The 20815-nt window shown below is 31.7% G+C and overlaps 3 protein-coding genes across 6 annotated transcripts; all 3 read right to left on the bottom strand.

Annotated features, from left to right (window-relative positions):
* Positions 1-959: 959 nt before the first annotated feature.
* LOC143596144 (uncharacterized) lies at positions 960-9959 on the bottom strand. 3 transcript variants are annotated; one of them, XM_077075000.1, is made up of 7 exons: positions 8188-9959; positions 8023-8104; positions 7882-7948; positions 7281-7466; positions 7120-7180; positions 1310-1568; positions 960-1267 (listed from the first exon to the last, which is right to left on the bottom strand). In XM_077075000.1, coding segments are annotated over exons 1-7 (2097 nt in total). In that variant the 5' UTR covers positions 9629-9959; the 3' UTR covers positions 960-1266. The 3 variants fall into 3 exon arrangements, with proteins under 3 accessions (XP_076931115.1, XP_076931107.1, XP_076931119.1); XM_077074992.1 differs by having other exon boundaries at positions 960-1568; XM_077075004.1 differs by lacking the exons at positions 960-1267; positions 1310-1568 and adding an exon at positions 6382-7042.
* Positions 1567-3658, bottom strand: LOC143596163 (uncharacterized). 2 transcript variants are annotated; one of them, XR_013146658.1, is made up of 5 exons: positions 2398-3658; positions 2240-2322; positions 2100-2166; positions 1834-2019; positions 1567-1711 (listed from the first exon to the last, which is right to left on the bottom strand). XR_013146658.1 is itself a non-coding variant. In XM_077075016.1 (2 exons), exons 1-2 carry the CDS (start codon positions 2858-2860, stop codon positions 2276-2278), a joined length of 510 nt encoding a protein of 169 aa, XP_076931131.1. In that variant the 5' UTR covers positions 2861-3658; the 3' UTR covers positions 2239-2275. The 2 variants fall into 2 exon arrangements, 1 of the variants encoding a protein (XP_076931131.1); XM_077075016.1 differs by lacking the exons at positions 1567-1711; positions 1834-2019; positions 2100-2166 and having other exon boundaries at positions 2239-2322.
* LOC143596690 (uncharacterized) lies at positions 9869-11831 on the bottom strand. Its single transcript, XM_077075398.1, has 2 exons — positions 11790-11831; positions 9869-10575 (listed from the first exon to the last, which is right to left on the bottom strand). The coding sequence occupies exon 2, from the start codon at positions 10571-10573 to the stop codon at positions 9869-9871; it is 705 nt and encodes a 234-aa protein (XP_076931513.1). The 5' UTR covers positions 10574-10575; positions 11790-11831.
* Between the last annotated feature and the right edge of the window lie 8984 nt (positions 11832-20815).

Raw genomic sequence — 20815 nt, 5'->3', positions numbered from 1 at the left:
CGCGAATAACCCCAACCAATTCCCTTGAACATATATAGGCAATGCCAATTTTACATCAACTCATTGTCGTCTCCAACAAATAATTTGATGACTAAATTACAAATTAATCTATACAACAAAATTTTAAAATATATATTAGTGTTTGAACTACTAAGTTATGAATACCATCTCCACTCTTGATTTTGATACGTGTAAGTTGACAATACAATCGTAAGTATATATATATACATACCAAACTGTTTACATTACTTAATTATTTTAACAATTAATTATGAAATTAAGAACACAAATTTAAGACTAATAAGTCCGAAAATACTACAAGATCATGGAACACAGAAACACATTGAACCATTCTTTCGAGCACAACCACACACAAAAAAACAAACCACCAAAAAGGCACACAATGTAAATCAAAAATATTAACCTTGGATGTGTTAGTAGTAGTAAACATCTATTTCCTCTCTAGAAAAAGCCTTGGTTCGAATCTTGTTTCCTATCATAAGCTATTGAAGGCCACCAACCCACCAGAAGCTGCGTAGGTGCTGGCGGATCTTGTGAGTTTTCCAGTAACCAGTTCTCATTGTTTTTCTTAAAGCACAAGGAGACCTCAAGCACATAAAGGCAAGAGGTGTACAAAAAGCGCACTTAAGACACAAAGTGCAGAGGAAATCAGCATGAAGCGCAAGCCTTTCATACAAACAAGGTTTTGTGCATCAGGATTCAGGATGCACGTATATCTTCTTAGATTTTACATACAAGTTATTATATGTTAAATGATATGGTGCTTATTTGTCTAAATTATGGGTAACTGAAGCTAGAAACCTGCTATAATTGCTAAGAAAGTTTAAATAGACAATCGCGCCGCACATATGAAAAGCAATGCGCTTTGCATCTTAGTTTTTAAACCCGGTCACCTAAGGGTGCCTCATGCTTTTTAAAACCAAGCTCATGGTTACATTAAAACCTATGAAATATCACAAGTCAAAATCCCTACAGACATACAGTTAGCAACTAAAGACAATGATTGGTTCACTACAACAAAATTGGTGCTCAAGTTCCATAGCACAAACCATGGTCCATGAACAAGTTCATTTCATAAGGTACAGTCAAAATTTCAGATTCAAAAAAACATAAACTAGAAAACTCACCCTTAATCTTAGATATGATGTGTGTTTCAAGAAGCTAAAGAGTTTTTACAGCAAAGTTTCATTTTTCATCCTCTCCGATGCTGGTTCAAAACGAAAATTGACCGTAATTTGCAGTTTTTCTTCAAGAAAGTAGCCGAAATCTCGCCTTGATGGCAGTTTACCAGAGCTGACCCTTGCCTGAGAGCCTTTTGGGCTTTTGCTTACCGTGACGGCATTTTTTTATTTTCCACTGGTTCTTCTTCAGTAAACGCTCCATCAAGGTTTCATCGTTTAATCGCTCGAGAACGCTAGAATAAAACTCCCATTGTGGGCTTTGTTCATCTATAGCACCTTGACCAAACGGATGTTGCGCTACATACGTCCTCACATCATCTGCAGCTACCAAACCTTCAAGATAGGTTCGGAGTTCACCTTTAGGACCTGGAAGAACAACCACCAACACTTTTTAAAACATTGTAAATATATTTAGTGAATTAGTTATAGTTAAAAAACTATAGCTCACCCAAGAAGTTATCATCACTATTCTTGTAACTGCAAGAAGCAGGAAAGATTGAGGTATACTTCTGCAAGATTAACAATATAAAAATAAATAAATAAATAAATAAATAAATAAATAATGAGTACTTTATTTATGGTAACAAAATCATTATCTGTATATGATATTTTGATAAGGTGATGATCTTACAGGATTGAGCATTCCCTTGTATGGAGAATCATCCACCAACAACGTATTTGATTCATTAAAAGTTCCTTTCACCCATTTATTGTCAGGACCATCTTCGTCCCAAATTTTTCGTAGATCCTTCATGACTATAGACTTATATTTGACGTCAGGAGTGTCAATATAAGAATCTGTGCATTGGCATCTATCCTGAAATTCAATAACTAAATGGGTTCGAATTTGTCACCTCTGATAAAAGTATTATTGACAAAATAATATTTATTACTCACCCACATAAAAAGCAGTTTGCACCTCAAACCTCTCACCAGAAAGTAAACCAGCGGGTCTAATTTTTTCCTACATGTAACAAAATTATTACTTGTGGGTAAACGAAAAGAGTAGGTAAGTAAATAAATAAACTGAAAAATACCAGGTTCTTGAAGACCAAATAGCAACATGGAATCTCTCAAAGCAAAAAATGTAAGAAATCATCCAAATATGGTCTCTTGAAAACTGCAAGCAAATTAAAACTTGTTATACAAGAATTCACGGTTATCTGTAACAACAAGTTAACTTTTTAATTCCTACTTGCTCGTTCGTTGAAGTATTTATCTGCTATAGCATCCTTTGGTCGGTCTGAAATAACATCTGCAAGCAACCCATTCACGTCAAGAACAAGAAGCTTTTTCACCGGGCTTTTCGGCTTCGTTTCCTCTTTTCTTACACCGGTCACGTTAAGATTGGTTCTTGCTGTTAAGCTCATCGTAACAATACCATCTTTCATGTGCTTTTCTCCTTGTGACACCCCATTACTAACTGCTTCTACAACTTTACTTGTATTCTCACAAATGTCACCCGAGGCTGGATTATTGTTTATTGTTTGCCCCTTTTGCTCTTTTGAAGCTGGAATAACAGCAGCTTCCATGTTTGGTAAGTACACCGGATCCAAATTTTCACCTAAAGTTGGCAGCGTGTTCTCTGATTTCGCCTTCCTTTTCCTTTTTTTCTTACCATTGGCAACTTCTGTATGGTCTTGTTCATTTGACACCATGTTTGCATCAGGGCGTGCAGTTTTAACCGAGGCCGTTTCATCATTTTTTACTTCAAAAACTATAGCAGTACTTGATTCTTCTTGTGTGTTCTTACGGGTACTTGAAATATCACCCAAATCTGGATTATTTTTCTTTTTCTCTCTCTCTCTTTTTTAATGCTGCATTATCTCTTGCAGTTGTACCTGAACTCGTTTCCACTTTCCTTTGCACTTCAACCTCCACATTAAGACTTGTAGTCATACTTGAATCCATCTCACCAGTACCGGCTGGACATGACATTGATGTCTTGTTATCAACAGTTGCAGATGTACCTATGCCAGTATTTGAATAGAATTGAGCTTCTGGTTTGCTATTAGGGTTTTCAGTATCTTCACTTTTCTCAGAAGATCCTGGATTTGCATTCAACTTTTTCTTAAGGGCTCGTCTATTCTTTTTCTCTAATTTGGTGAGCTTAGGAGCATCATTACCATTATTTGTGGTTTCACTTTCATCCAACTTACCATTGGCAACTTCTGAATGATCTCCTTTTGACACCACAGCTTCAAGAACTTTAGCTGTACTTAAGACTTCTTGTTTGCTCTCATGGGCGGTACTTAAAATGCCACTCGAGTATGACTTCTTGCTTAATTTTCTCTTTTGTTTTTTGGATACCGGATTATCTGTTGAAGTTGAACCTGAACCCCTGTCCTCATCTTTGGAAGCTTCCAAGTTTTGTCGGTTATGCGGATTCAAAACTTCAGCTAAAGTTGCCGGCTTCTTCTTTGGATTCAGCTCCTTACCATTGGCAACTTCTGTATGAGCTTTAGCCGAGACTGTTTCACCAGTCTTTGGTTCAAGAACTTTAGTTGTACCTAATCCTTCATGTGTGCTCTCACGGGTACTTACAACATCACCCAAGTCTGCATTCTTGTTTGATTTCCGCCGCTTTTGTTTTTTAGATGCTTGGCTGTCCGTTGAAGCGCTACCTGAACCCGGCTCACCTTTGGCAGCTTCCAAGCTTTCTGAGCAATGAGGATTCAAAATTTCAGCTAAAGTTAGCCGTTTACTCTTTAAATTCGCCTTCTTTTCCCTTTTATCCTCCTTACCATTGGCAACTTCCGTAGTATAATCATGTTCTTTTGACAGCATGTTTGCATCAGCAGTTGTAGTTTTACTCAATCCTTCTTGTGTCCTCTCGCGGGTACTTAAAATGCCACCTGCATCTTGATTACTTTTCTTCGTTTTGTTACTCTTTCTCTTTTTTAACGCTGTATTATCTGTTACATTTGTAGCAGAACTCGTTTCACCAATGGTAGTTTCCACTTTCTTTTGTACTTGAACCTCCTCCCCATTAAGATTCGACATGTTCTTATCAACGGTTGCAGATGTACCTAAGCCGGTATCTTGTGTTTTTTGTAATGATTTCTTCCTATGCTTTTTATGTGAATTAGTGATGCTAGGAGCATCATTACCATTATCGCATTCCATCGTGACGCCTATGAAAGCAAAAGGATACCAAATTAATCTATCGACAGGATACAAAAATGCTAATTAAATGTGTACCTATTCGTGAGAAATCATCATATATGTAACTACAGAGTAAATTTTACAACCACCTATCAATGTAACAAGCTAATATTAAACCGAAGATGGTATTAAGATCTATATAGAATGAAGGAATATTGGACATACATACATACATACATACCTAACGTCAATTTCTTGTCGGCGGAGTTGATTTGTATTCACGGTTGCGCTAAAACATGCCCTTATTAATAATATCAATTTCATACCTCAACGTTTCTCATTTCTTCATTTTTCAAATTAACTTTTCGATTTAATCAAATCGGATTTATTTTTCAGTTTTATATATACACGCACAGTTTTATATCTCATGTTTAGTCTTATACATACACAAACATATTTTGGCCGGAATCTCGTTAAAAACCGTTGGTTTTTGCATGAATCTCGCTAGAAACCACTAATTTTGGTCAAAATCTCGTCGGAAACCACTGATTTTGGTCGGAATCTTTCCAGAACCGTAGATTTTTTCCGGTTTTGACCATTGACCGATTAGCCCAAAATAAATCAGTGAAGTGAGGACTAGCGATTAATCAGGGATTAATCGATGTCTACTCGGGATATTTGCAACACTGCTCACAGTTATCAATATTGGCAATAATTATTCTGAACTTGAACATGTGTAGTGAAGGGTCTTTCACATTACGTATGTGAGGAGCATTAACTAGTTTTTTTCATTAAAACGTGCAATTATTAACTAATAACACAGTTATTATTCAATGTTTTTATTAATATAAAAACTATGATTTGGTAGACGTGATTGGTTGGAAAACCATGTGGCTCTGCCTCCCTTGCCATCACGCCCATCATTGCATTGGTGTCGGCGCCCTTGGCACCCTCGTTGAGAAGTGTAATGGTGTTTAACGTCTTGAAATGCTAAAGTGAAGTAGGGCTCACACCCATTACACTTAGTCTTTTATGATCGTGGAGTTGAAAATATAATTTACACACAAAATTGTGTCTAAATTACTCTTTTATCGGTTGATGTATTACAACCACTTAAACGATATCAAGTTGCTAATTGTAAGCTAAGCATTTGTCAATTAATACTCGCTTGAGCTTTTTTATGAAAGTATATTCTAGAGTTATCATTTATGAAAGTATATTCTAAAAAGTAATCTTTACATTAAATTAAGATTGTAAAAAAGAGAAACTTATATCATAAGTTATTTGGTCTTGCTAGGTGAAATTGATCATAACACTAGAAGTGTAAACTTAGTTCTTAACCATACCTGGTTTGAATGATGATTCTAATGAAAAAGTAGTTGTGAAAATTGATGAATTACATTCAAATAGGTTCAACTTTTAAACTAGAAATTTAGTTGACCATATCGGCAATCAAATTTATAAAAGTATACGTCCAAACATAAGTGAAACTAGACTTTAAGGATTGCGGAGTCGGAATTTTTTGTTATCGGTCAATATACATATACTACAACCACTAATAACAATTGTAAGTTATCAGCTGTAAGCTAGACATCTACCGATTGATAAGTGTTGCATGTTTTCTTTACAAAAGTATATTTAAAAATGAATTTCAACGTTAAATTTATTATTGTATCAAAGCCCGAAACAAAGAAAGTAACAAGCCAATGATAATGATATCTAGTCTAAGTGCTTGATCTCTAGTCTAAATGCTTAGGGTGAGGCACCGAAAGACTTATTAAATAATTTAATAAGGAGGATCTTTAGGTTTAGGCCAGTGATAAAAGTGAAAACTTAGTTGAGAATTTTATATTTTAAGCTTGCATCAACATAATGGATGTTTCATGTTTGAAGTCTTGAATAAAGCTACAGTGTTGAGTGTTTTAGTAGACTTTCAAGCCCAAACACAATTTTAGTAGTGACTCTGGAATTCAACTAAAAGAATGGCGTTCAATGGTATATAACTAGAAAGTTGAAAGTTTGGCCTTATGACAAATTACAAAAAGTGTGAACTTGATTCATTATTCAATTACCCGACAAACTATAAAATTATAGAGTTTATTTACGTCTAAATTTTGAGTAAATGATGCCAGAAACCTATTAGTCTATTACAACTAATAAAATAAAATTTTGCCTCATGTACAAAGACTGGCACGCTTTTGCGCTTGACGCCCCAGTTTTAAACACTATCACCGCGCACCCCCATGCTTTTTAAAACCAAACATCATGGTTACTAAAAGAATCACATATATTAGAGTTATAAAATTTCACAAGTCAAAATCTTCAGACATTTATTTGGCAACATAACTAAATATAATGAATGGGTTCACTACAACAAAATTGGGTGTTCATGTTCCATAGCACAAACCATGGTCCATGAACAACTTCATTTCATAAGGTACAATCAAAATTTCAGATTCAATAAACATGTATTAGAAAACGTACCCTCGATCTTATATGTGTTTCTAGAAGCTAATAGTGTTAGCAGCATCTTCTTCTTTTCCACTTGTTCTCCTTCTCTAAACGCTCCATAATGGGTTTATCGTTTAAACGCTCGATAAGGCTCGAGTAAAAGACCCAATCTGGGCTTTGTTCATCAATGACACCTTGACCAAACGGGTGTTGTTCTACATACGTTTTCACATCATCAGCAGCCGCCAAACCTTCAAGATAGGTTTGCAGTTCGCCATTAGGACCTGCAAAAGAGATCACCAACACTTTTTCACAATTTGTAAATAAATTTAATGCATAAAATACAATTAAAAAAGCTCACCTAACAAGTTATCATCGCTATGCATGTAGCTGTAAGAAGCAGGAAAGATTCCTGTATACTTCTGCAAAATTAACAATATAAAAAAATCAAAAATGAGTACTTTATTTATGGTAACAAAATCATTATCTGTATTTGATATTTTAATAAGGTGATGATCTTACAGGATTGAGCAATCCCTTGTATGGAGAATCATCCACCAACAATGTATTGGATTCGGTAAACGTTCCTTTCACCCATTTATTGTTAGGACCATCTTCGTCCCAAATTTTTCTCAGATCTTTAACAACTATATTCTTATATTGAACATCAAGAGTCCCAACACCAGAATCTGTGCAGTTGCAACCATCCTGTATTCCATATTACAGATTAGGGTTGCTCAATTTACAATAGGCGCAATTGAGTCAGTAAAAAATCAAAGGTAGCAACACGGGCAAGATGGATTGCGACCCGCAAAAACTTATAATCCACTTTTTTACAACTTGCAAATCGTATACAAAAACAATCCCAATAAATAACTAATGTGTGAATTATGATCACAATGGCAATACTGTTATAATACCAATCTAAAGCTCTAGATAAAACAATTTAGAAAGTTGCACTTTTAGCTAAAACTTCTAATCTTACCCGTTTGAGATAAACGTAAAAACACAACCTATATTTGCCTTAGATGGTCAATATTCTCACCTCTGATAAAAAAATATTACAAAACTCTAAGAGACATAACAAACTCAAAGAAGCATAACAAACTTTAAGAGAGCTCACCCACAAAAAAAGCAGTTGTTTCTTCAAATCTCCCAACAGAAAGTTAACCACTGGGACCAAATTTCTCCTACAATTACAAAGTGCGTGAGTGCAGAACAAAGGGAAACAAGAGTAAATAAGAAAAGAAAAATTGAACAATACATGAATCTGGAAGACCAAATGCCAACATGGAATCTCTCAAAACAAAAGGACAAAAATTCATCCACATATGGTCTCTTGAAAACTGCAAGCAAACAAAGCTTGTTAAACAGGAATTCACAATTATCTGTAACAAATTAGCGTTTAAATTATTGTCCCAAGTCGTACTTGCTCGTCTTGTAATATATTTATCTGCTATAATATCATCTGGTAGGTCGAAAACAATATCTGCAAGTAACCCATTCACATCAAGAATAATAAGCTTTTTCTCCTGCACTTTCGGCTCCGTTTCCTCTTTTCCTACATCATTCACATTAGCATCTTTCATATGCTCTTCTCCTTGTGACACGTCAGCACTAACTGCCAAGACAGTTTCATCATCCTTTACTTCAAGAACTTTATTTGTACCTAATCTTTCTTGCGTGCTCTCATGAGTACTTATATTGTCACCCGAATCTGGATTAATGTTCTCCATTTTCTGTCTCTTTATCTTTTTTAATGTTGTATTATCTGTTGCATTTGTACCTGAGCTTGTTTCCATTTTCTTTTGTACTTCAACATTACCATTAAGATTTGTAGTACCAGCTGGACTTGACATAGATGGCTTGTTATCAACAATTGCAGATGTACCCACGCTGTCAGGGTACGGCTTTTTCTTGAGAGCTTTTCTCCTATTCTTTTTTTGTGATTTAGTGAGCATAGGAGGATTATTACCATTATTTGTCGTTTCACTCTCCCCTGTCCTACCATTGGCAACTTCTGTTTGAACTTGTTCTTTCGCCACCATGTTTGCATCAGGAGTTGCAGTTTTAGCTGAAATCATTTCATCCTTCTTTAGTTCAAGAACTTTAGTTGTACTTGATCCTTCCTGTGTCCCAGTCTTACCAATGGAAACTTCTGAATTGTTTTCTTTTGACGCCATGTTTGCATCAGGAGTTGCACTTTCAACCAAGACAGTTTCATCACTCTTTAATTCAAGAATTTTTGTTGTACGTAAAACTTCTTGTGTGCTTTCATTGGTATTAAATCCTTCCCCAGTCTTACCAGTGGCAACTTCTGAATGATCTGCGTCTGACACCATGTTTGCATTAGGAGGTGCAGTTTTAGCCGAGACAGTTTCATCACTCTTTAGTTCAAGAACTTTAGTTGTACATAATCCTTCTTGTGTGCTCTCATGGTTACTTAAATTGCCACCCGAATCTGGATCATTGTTCTTCAGTTTCTCTCTCTTTCTCTTTTTTAATGTTGTATTATATGTTGCATTTGTACCTGAACTCGTTTCCAGTTTCTTTTGTACTTCACCCTTACCAATAAGATTTGTAGTACCAGCTGGACTTGACATTGATGTCTTGTTATCAACAGTTGCAGATGGACCCACGCTATTTGGGTTTTCAGCACCTTCTCTTCTTTCTAAAAATCCTAGATTAGCATACAACTTTTTCTTGAGGGCTTTTCTCCTATTCTTTTTTTGTGATTTAGTGAGCAGAGGAGGATCATTACCATTATTTGTCGCTTCACTCTCCCCCGTCCTACCACTGAAAACTTCTGTATGAACTTGTTCTTTTGGCACCATGTTTGCATCAGGAGTTGCAGTTTTAGCTGAAATCATTTCATCCTTCTTTGGTTCAAGAACTTTAGTTGTACTTAATCCTTCCTGCGTGCTTTCACGGGTACTTAACGTATCACCCAAGTCTGGATTCTTGTTTAACTTCTGCCTCTTTTGTTTTTTTGATGCTGGTTTATCTGTTGAAGTGGTACCCGAACCCGTCTCACCTTTAGATGCTTCCAAGTTTTGTGGGTACCGCAGATTCAAAATTTCAGCTAAAGTTGACCGTTTGTTATCCAAGTCCTAGCTTTGTGGGTACCACGGATTCAAAATTTCAGCTAAAGTTGGCCGTTTGTTATCCAAGTTCGACTTCTTTTTACTTTTTGCCATACCATTCCCAGTCTTAATATTGGCAACTTCTTCTATTGACACCAAGTTTGCATCAGGAGTTGTACTTTTACTTGCGACTGTTTCGTTACATGTTACTTCAAGAACTTTAGTAATACCAAATTCTTTGTGTGCTCTCTCACGGGCACTTAGAGTGTCACCCATATCTGGATTATTGTTATTCATTTTCTTTCTATTTCTCTTTTTTGATACGGTATTATCTGCTGCATTTACACCTGAACTCGTGTTACCAGTGGTAGCTTCCATTTTCTTTTGTACTTCAACTTTCCCATTAAGATTTGTTGTCAAACTTGAGCCCGTCTCACCAGTGGCAACTTTTGTGTGCTCTTTTCCTATGAAATTTGAACTCTTTCCATCGCCAGTACCAGCTGAACTTAAGCCAATATCTTCTCTTTTTTCTAACGATCCTAGATCTGCAGTCACTATTTTCACAAGGGCTTCTCTCCTCTTCCTTCTCTGTGATTTAGTGAGCTTAGGAGCATCATTACCACTGACATTTGCTTTTAACTTATTGATGGGGGCATTTCTCGTATTCATTTGTGAACGCTCCTGGACAAGAGATGCCATGATCGCTTCCATTCTCTCTAAAGGTGTTGTCATGCCTGAGATAAAATCCAACAGCAGAAAGTTACCAAATAAAACTCATTTGTAAATCTTCAGAGAAAGGATACCAAAATGTCTAAATGCTACTAAATTTTGTAACTTTGTGACAAACCGCTAAGAACATCTAATTTATCAGTCAAAAGAATTACCAATGAAACAAGTCTCGTATTTTAAACTAAACAAGCGATAACTGCGTTAGGTTTTTACATCAAAACCAAGGGAATACATTTTACATAAATCTATCAATGTAAGTAGTAAGTATACATTTTTTCACATGCACAAATTTGTAACTTTTTTGGCAAACTGCTAAGAACATCAGATGTATCATTTATCAGTCAGAACTCAGATAAAGTACCAATGAAACAAGTCTCGTATTTTAAACTAAACAAGCGATAACTGCGCTAGGTTTTTACAACAAAACCAATAAAGTACATTATATATAAATCTATCAATGTAAGGAGTAAGCATACATTATTTTTCATACGCACAAACTTGTAACAATTTGTGACAAACCGCTAAAAACATCAGATTTATCAGTCGAAATAAGTACTGATAAAACGACTCTTGTGTTTTAAATTAAACAAGCGATAACCGCATTAAGTTTTGACATCAAAACCAATGGAGTACATGTTATATCAATCTATCAATGTAAGCAACTAAGCATACATTCTTTTTCACACACGCAAACTTGTAACTATTTGTGACAAACCGCTAAAAGATCAGATTAATCAGTCAGAAAGAAGAAGTACCAATAAAACAACTCTTGTATTTAAAACTAAATAAGCAATAAGTGACAAAGCTTGGACGAAAGCACGGAGAGCGCCAGACTCAATACGTATAAAGTTATCATAAACAGGGAGCTGGACTCAAAATTTTCGGACAAGAACAGATAAATTTACACTACTAAGCAAAAGGAGGGGGGGGGGGGAGACAGAAACTATATAAGCTTTGGCCATGGTGATAACTGCATTAGGTTTTGAGATTGAAACCAAGGGAGTACAATTGATATCAATCTATCAGTGTAAGCAGTAAGCATAGATTGTTTTTCACACGCGCATATTTGTAACTGACTAATTGCATTAGGTTTTGACAAGGAAAGCTATAGAGTACAATTTATATCATATTTAATTCGAAGTGTCATAAACGGAATCAGTAGCCTAAGGACGGTATAAAATACACGGATGAAAAGATTTGAGTTAGCAATTGAAGATACCTGGATTCCGGCCGACGGTGATCGGTACAGACGGAGTTATCGGTTGCACGACGGCGTCAGGGGCATACGAAAGAAAGAAAGAGGCCCTGATTATTTATTATTTCCGTTTGATACCTGAAGATCTCTGTTTTTTACATTTTTTCACATAAGTGCTCATATGGCCCCAAGACTACTAGATCGGATATCAAATATTGCTTAACTGGTTATCACGTAATCCGAGTTCCAATGGTTCGTGCAATATTCGAAATACTAATTGTAATTATGACGCCATATTCTGATATTCTTTTTAAGTTGCTACACCTGCAAAAGTTGAAATCAATTTCTCTCTGATCTTGAACCAAGTAAATGGGCATTTGGCAAGTACATATTTATAAGTATGGTTAAAATCGTCAAATAACATAGTTTCAAAAGACAATCGTTAGTTTTATGTAACTACCATACTTTTTACTCTTTAAATAACTTATGTAGGCTAGAGGTGTATAAATTGGGTATTAGAAAAATCCGGGTTTGGATATGGAACCGGGTTCAGGTATGCTCGGGTATTAGCAAGAATCGGGTCGGGTATTGGCTTAAAAAACCATACCCTGTGTACGGGGTTCGGGTCGGGTATTGAACCGGATCTTCAATACTCGGATATTTAAATACGTTATTTTCGGGTATTGAAAAAACCTGTTTTATGGGTTTTGAATACCCTATTTTCTGGGTATTAAAAAAACTCATTTTCTACAACTTTCTTCTGTCAACGGGCATGCTTCATTTTTTTATCCTAACTCTATTTTTTTGCATACAAACTTCAAAGTTCATTTAAACATATATAAACAACTACACAATGATACAAAAAAAACATATATTTTATGTTTTTCAGTTGTTGTTTAGTATATCAAAAGGTACTACTCTAAACAAGTATTTATATCATATATGTGTTCTAAAAAAGATCCGTTTGATAACTATAGATATGTGAGCAGCCACACAAAAACAGGTGCACAAACACTAATATCCTGGTATGCAAAAAACCCAGCTCGGGTATGCAAAAAACCCTGGTTTTGGGTATAACTAGACCCGTGTTTCGGGTATAGCTTAAGCCGGGTTTCGGGTTCAAGTTTTTTTTTTGCACCTCTTATATAGGCTACTCAGTTGTACAAATAATATTACTTTTAAAAATAAGTTATAAATTACTTGACTGATTTGACCAGTATATTGATAAGACATCTAATTCAATATCCGATGTAGTTACACAAACGTTGTTTTTAATGAAAATATTAAACTTGTCAATTATGATAAAAAATATTTAACAACGTTAATTCCCCCAATACTCGAGTGAACCTTTCTAAGACAGGATGTCAAACGTCCATAGTGATTTTGACGTCTTAGCCTTGACTTACCCAAGAACTTCATTAAAGAGAAACCCCACCAATATGACAGAACTCTCTTAAATCAGTTTTCAAACCTAAAACCATTAAACCTCCGGCCTTAACTATCATTCATATGCCAAACAAGAAAAACTGCAATAAATATATTTATAATGACTGATTGAATTCAATGTACCCATGATCCAAACTTCATTCGGTGGAACTGTGTAAGACAACATCATTAAAGGTGAACGCCCTTGATCCTAGTGATTCCCTTTCGAAGTGCCACGTGTGAGAAAGAAATGAGTGTTGCAATAAAACACCTTGATCTACCCCCTCCATATGTTGTTAGAATTTTGTTTCATAATCTACCAAAATGCAATAGATTTACATTATACTATGTAACTTCTTTATTCGATTAAAGGAGTGGTGTAATATCTTATACTATCTCTAGCTCGTTGCTTGAGTTCGTCTTTGATGTATGTATATATGACTTTTTCGTGTGTAGAGAAAAATAAAATATTTTGTATTGCAAAGCATTGCAGGTGAATTTTATGTCCATTTGTTAATATGAGTTTATTTATGGTGATCTTTAGACGACATGTTTAACAACACAAAACTCTCTATATCCGAGACTCTTAAAAAATGAAAACAAGTCTGTTCCTTTGGGTTAAAAATAGGACACATGCATTTTCCTTTATTAAATGGTCTAACTCTAAAAACTAAATGGTGTAATGTTAATTTTGTAAGCTTTCCGTTATAACGTTTTTTCTCGGCTTCCAAGTTTTTGCTTTAATATTTTTTTTTAAGTTTTAATAGAATATATTTGTACGTTATATAAAAAGGTAACTTCATATATACTATATTATAAGAAATATAACCTACATCTAACTATACTATTAAAGCAATAGGTTTTATGTCAAAATCCATCCTTCCTATTGGTTGATTCTCATACTTTCCATGTATATCAATGGCTTCTCAAATTTTCATCTTAATAAAATAAATCAATAATATATTAAAATAAGATTCATCAATGCTATTAAAGTATTATCTTTCATATTTCATTTAATATTTAATTTATCATTTTGAATATTCTAATTAATGTAATGTTTTAAAATCGTAGTTATAGTTTCTAAAACCAAATATTCAAAATTTCATTTTGAATACTTTATTATTTTTGGTTGATTTCATTCACCACCTTTGTTTATTTTTTATATAATATATAATATATAATTTAGATAATTATTTGATATTTCATTAATTGAATAGATTGCGGATTTAATATAGAGATTACGAATAATATATATATATATATATATATATATATATATATAATAGAGAGATTACCGATTTAAAATATTAAACTTTTGTTAAAATATTATATTTATTTAAAATTATTAAATTCATAAAGTTGTAAAGGTTTGTACCATTAATGTTAAATTTAGGAAATTATGACCCGTTTTATTAAGGAAATGGTTTAATTACGGAATTTGTAAATTTGAATTAATTATTGTATATTCTTTGAATGTAATTAATTTGTAAATATGAATTAATTATTGTATAAATTATGGTGTAAATTTTTTTGAATGTAAATTTGAATTAATTAACAATCATTAAGTTTTATCATATTTACGGATGTTGACCCATTGACAAATTAATTAATTACGGTCATTAAGTTTTAACAATTATAATGCAAATCCATTGACTTATTATTGTTTAACAATAACAATTGAGTTACAAATCCATAATGGTAACAATTATAATACAAATTAGAGTTTTAACGTTCTTACTTAAATCATCATGTTTTATTTTTTGTATTTTGATTAAATTGAAACTATATTAATGGTAACGAATAAAAAAGTTAGTAAGTTATTTATGTTGATTTGCTGATTAATTATATTATGTTAATTATTTTTATAAATTTCAACCATATGATTAAGGTTTTAAATATATCATAATTTATTATAATTTTAGATATATGGTAATTGATAATCAATTATTGAATTGATGATTAATTGTATTAATGTTAATAAATAAATGAGTAAGTTATTTTTCTACATTAATAATTTAATGCTGTAGGTTGAAATTTGGTGTAGATTTAAATATATCAATTTTAATTATTTTGTATTTATAGTATAATTTAGGTACATTACATTCAAGTATTTCAAATTTTGAAAATCCCCTAATTAACATCTCCTAATTTTCGTCCATAATTCATTCAAATTTAAAATCCCTAATTTTATGTTTTTAATTAATTACATTTATATCTTCCTTATTTATTCAAAACTCCAAAAATTCAATCCTTTACTTCTTATGTATAAATACTATGACTTTGACACAAGAATTCTTACACTATCACACCATATTTAGCAAAAAAACGAATTTGTTTGTTTGTAAGGTTTATATTTTTTGTCATGCTTATATAATTCATTATGTTTTATAGTTTTTTGGTTAAAAGTGTTATTGTTCCAAAATTAATAATTTGTTTATTCTTAATTTATCACCACTAGGAAGATGGAGCCGACAAACATCACAATGTTGAACCAATTGAATGTGCTAAACAGTGACCATGTCCTCAAGGTGCGTATTTAAAACTATGGCGTCTCAAGGATAATTCAAAGCCCAGAGAAGATTGGTCGAAAAAATGATTTTGCAAGACGAAATGGTATTGTTACACATTCATTAATTTAACTATATTATTCATACAATTTTGTACTAATGTAAATAATAATGTATCAGGGTAACAGAATTCAAGCTTATGTAAGGAAGGCTTGCATCCCCAAGCATGATGTGTGGCTTGGTGAGAATAGGTCGTTGATTGTTATATTGATGTTCTATTTACGCACTCGAATAAAAGTTTGGCTAGACGGGAACTTGGGTATAAGCCGATGACGAATTGGCGACCGGGTTGAAGAAGTTTGTTAAGTGGTATCTTTGGTATTATGGTCATGATCAAGGGAAAACTAAATCTGTACATTCATAGTTTTGATTTGTGTTTTAGTTTTAGGAATTTTTTTTTAAATTTTATGAAAGAAGTAAAAGATCCCATGAGCAAGATTTTTTGCTTGAAATGAGTATGACTCAAAACAATATTCTCATTTTGTTTTTCTAATATACATTTGTAAGTTGTGAACACAAGTTCCCCTTGATTAATATTATACATTTAATTTTATTGTGTTTTTATATATTTTTTATACGGATGATCAACAAAATTTAGGTTGTCTTAATATATGTCAAAAGTCATTTAGGTTGTCTTAATCCAATCCAAAATTTAGATTGGATTTGTTTTTTTAATTTTAGGAATTTTTTAATGAGAAAAGAAGATTTTATGGATTAAGTATTACTTGATAAGATGTATGTTTTTTATTTTTTAATATTCATGTATATTTCTTTTTTAATATTGATGTATATTTCTTTTCACAATCTATGTAAGCTAAATAATTATACTATATTCCGGAAATGGATTTTAATTGATTATTCTATAATATATTCAAGCAAGATTATAATGTACATTAAATTACATATAGTAGCATAATCATTACTCTATTATTTTTGTCAATGTCCAATTAAGTCAAAAATATTCAGTCCAAGTTAAAACATCATTATACTTTTCAATATTATATTAGTTTACATTTTATATTTTTATACATATTTAATATGGTATTATAGAAACCGATTATTACTCATATATACTTAGTTTACAAAAATTTATTATTATATCTTAGTCTGAACATGTACAATTTAATATATATATATATATATATATATATATATATATATATTTATCTTAGTCTAAAAATCTCATTATTACAATTATATAGTTTGACTTTCCTTATTTGTTACAAAAATCGAATTTGAATAACTTAAATAGCATAAGTTCAAACTAAATCCATTTTAATGGAATATTTGTAACGAAAAACATTACAATGTTTTTTTTATATTCATATTATTTACTTTACATATATTGTTCACAAGATTATTATTATTATTCAATATTAATATAGATTTTTTTTGCATTATTATTCGTTTAAGTTTTTATTCAAGTTTAATATAGATTGTTTTCTCAAACTTTAATATGTTGACCAAGTCTCTATAATTTCTATAATATAGATTACAGTTTTCCAAATACATAATGATATTTTCAAAAATTTTCTATAATACACATCACCCACATTTAATACTATTAAATGTTAATCAATAATATTTATCAAAATATGCATCCAAATTAACGACATTTTAAAATTTAAAATAAAGGTGTATTAATTTTGTAAAACTATATAACGATATAAATTTTAATATATAATAAACAACTTAATTATTTATTATATATTAACTTAATATATAATCCATAATTAAATATTTTCTTAAATTTAATTTTTTGTAAGAGATTTTTAAGTAAATGACTTTTGACATTTCCATAATTCATAAATTAGATTCTTTTATTAATGTTACGTAATATTGTTTCAAAAATAACTCACACGGTTTTTAAATTATATGAAATTACAGCAGTTTGGAAATGCTATGTTTTGAAATGAATACTTACTCATCTTGGTCGACAACAATTTTTAAAGAGCAACGTATTTTAATATTGATAAGTTTGCTAATGATATATTGTTTCTGGAGTGTTTGGAACAAAGATTTAACAACGAAGTGGTATTATTAATATTATAAATGTTATCATATTATTTGTTGTATAGATTAAAATACTTGCTTATTTTTTCTTACTTAAATGGTTGAAATGCCCGAATTAAACCAGATTAGCATTGGTGATATCCAATCCTAAGACACCGTCAATACAATATTGGAAACTTTTAATTTGTATGTTTAATATCTGTGATATGGGACTGTTACTTTTGTATTTTTAACTTCTCTTTTGTTATGAAGGAGAGGATATCCATTGGTAAGAATAGTGCTACTCATATGAAAATTGTTGAGCAAATTTTGTTAACAAATCTAAAGAGGAACATCAAGGATCTTTATGACAGTGTTGACGGTGCAGTTTTAAAAGTAATTATAAAGTCTAAAACAAAAGATGTTATAGTTGATGTTGGGATCGGAATAAAATCTTATGAATCATTTTATATGTTATTATTATAACATATATGTTTATTTAAACTTTTGTAATTGTTTATAACATATGAATCCATTTTGTTTATAACATATTAATTATACAAGGAAGTGTTTAGGGAGTTGTAGATACTAAATTTATGATACTTTTGTTAAATAAATAGTTAAATTGTATAGAATTTTCTTCATGTTTATTTTAAATTACACTTTAAGTAGTTCTTCATACACCTTGTAAAAGCACAAGGTACTTAAACTATCAAAAAAACACGAGGCTCACAGTTAGATGTCAATCCTGTTGAAGAGATAAAATAATTTGTGAATTGACTATTGGATATAGGTGAAGGGAATGTTGGGGGGGGGGGGTCAAATGACGACATATGAATGTACAAATTCCGATGATCTTCTAATTAACAATTCATTATATCCAAAATCTGATTTAATAGACTTTGACTCTTTGTCTATCATTTGAATTTAGACAAGTTCTATTAACTTACTTTCGAGGATGAGAAATATTGTCGTTCGAAATTAAATGTGTTTATTAGACGATTTCTATATTTCCACCCGTGGCGCCCACGGGACAATAACCTAGTACTAAAATAAAACGTATAATATTTTGTCACTTCTCACTCCAACATTAATCCTCACAATTTAAAACCAACTAAATCACTAAAATCATTCATAACCATTTATTTGTTAATGATAACTACTAAATACTAATTGAAGAACTGAAATAACTAAATAAATACTTAAATTATATTTTACACTATTGTACATCATTTATCTCTTAACAATGTATGATAAGTTTATTGTTTTTACTAGTTTTTATCCCCCCGTATTACGGTGGTTGTTTTATATTGTTTATTCTAATATTTATTTATTTTTTGAATTTATATTTTTTTTATTGTATGAAAGTTAATAATATACTTATGGTTTGATTATAAATTGTTTCACAAATATATGAGATGTTATAACCTGGTTTAAAAGCTATATGGTTTTGATGAGACCCAAGACCCGTTTATTTTTTTTACTATAAAATTAGTTTTTTAATTATAAATAATATTTATGAAAGTTAATAATATACTTATAGTTTGATGAGACTCAAGACCCGTTTTTTTTTTTACTATCAAATTGGTTTTTTAATGTAAATAATATATATATACATATATATATATATATATATCTTTTAAAAGAAATAAGATATTATTTTTTATTATATCCTATTTTATAGGATTTTTACATCAATAATTTGGTGAGAATAATTTTTAATTTAATGAGATGTTATAACCCGTTTAAGAAATATCTGGGTTTGGTAAGACCCATACCCATGAATTCGGGTCAAATGCATGAGAAGCCTCAATTTAAAAATCAAGCAAATCTGATGACTCCAAAAAAGGGAAAGCGACCATATCGCGATACATAGGATTTTTATGTCTTCGTTTATTTATATATATTATTATTATAGATGTTTCCCTTAATTGTTAAATATTATTATTTCCATCAATTAACCGTATAGTATGCCTGTCTCAAGACTCAAGCTATATGCCTATATCTAAATAAAATGTGCATATACTCAAACCTTGATTAAATGATTTTACAAGTTAGGGTAACTAAACAATGTCAAGTATTAGTTGATTAGCTCATGTGTTTGGTGTAACTAATATTCAACGTAGCTACTGACTAATTAAGAAAGTCTAGAACACCATTTGCTCCCTAGTCTTGTTAACCACGTCACTTTCACAATCGAATAGTTTCTTTTAATATGTTTTCTTCTAAAAACATGTCACGCCCATGAACTTAGCTATAAACTTATAAGGCTCGGTGAGTTCACAAGATTTACCTCTTTAATAAAAGCACTTGTATCACAAAACGATTATCCAAATGATACATAAAAACGTTAAAAAAAGTTGTGTTCACATCATTTTCATTTTTATCATCATGGCTAAAAGCACACATACACATAGTAGTTTGATTCTTCGATGAGTTTTTTTTTAACGATCAACTTACGTCCATTCTAAACGTACTAAATCAACATCAGTGTCCATAATGAAACAAGAGCACTCGACCATTATAAAACTTACATCTTTATTACACGCCTTAATTCCACTAGGTTGTAAGAACTTTGATTTGAGCGATGGTTTAACCTTACGTATCTTACCACTAAGATGAATTAATTAATGGATCCATGAAATAATGTAAGCATTCAACACGAAGTCATACCAAGGACTCCATGAACAAGTTTACAATGGAAAATAACTAAGTGCAATTATTCATTTGCCATGCTTAAGACACCCCTAGTGCAACTAGTATATTTTATAGTGCTTACGTTTAACTTGTTTACGAATTTATTGCAACTGTTTGCAAATCGTTAAGTCGTTACGTTATACCAACAAATACGTTATACCAACAAACTATGATACCCTGACACAAGGTGAAAGCAAGAAACTATGATATCACATGACACATGGTGAAAGAATTAAACAATTTGTTCTTGCGAAAGTTTATATAAAACTCTAACATAAGATATTTAGTATCAATCATATACCAAAATTGTGTCCTAAAAGTTTCTTTCATAAAATCTTAAATCAAAACAGATGCAACTAATTTTTTATC

The sequence above is a fragment of the Bidens hawaiensis genome, unplaced genomic scaffold (genome assembly GCF_021521415.1).
Source record: "Bidens hawaiensis isolate Kalapana, Puna unplaced genomic scaffold, B.hawaiensis_p1.1 tig00001721_1, whole genome shotgun sequence".
Classification (NCBI taxonomy): domain Eukaryota; kingdom Viridiplantae; phylum Streptophyta; class Magnoliopsida; order Asterales; family Asteraceae; genus Bidens; species Bidens hawaiensis.
Note: the sequence above shows the minus strand (reverse complement) of the source record. Positions and strands in the feature narration are given on the sequence as shown.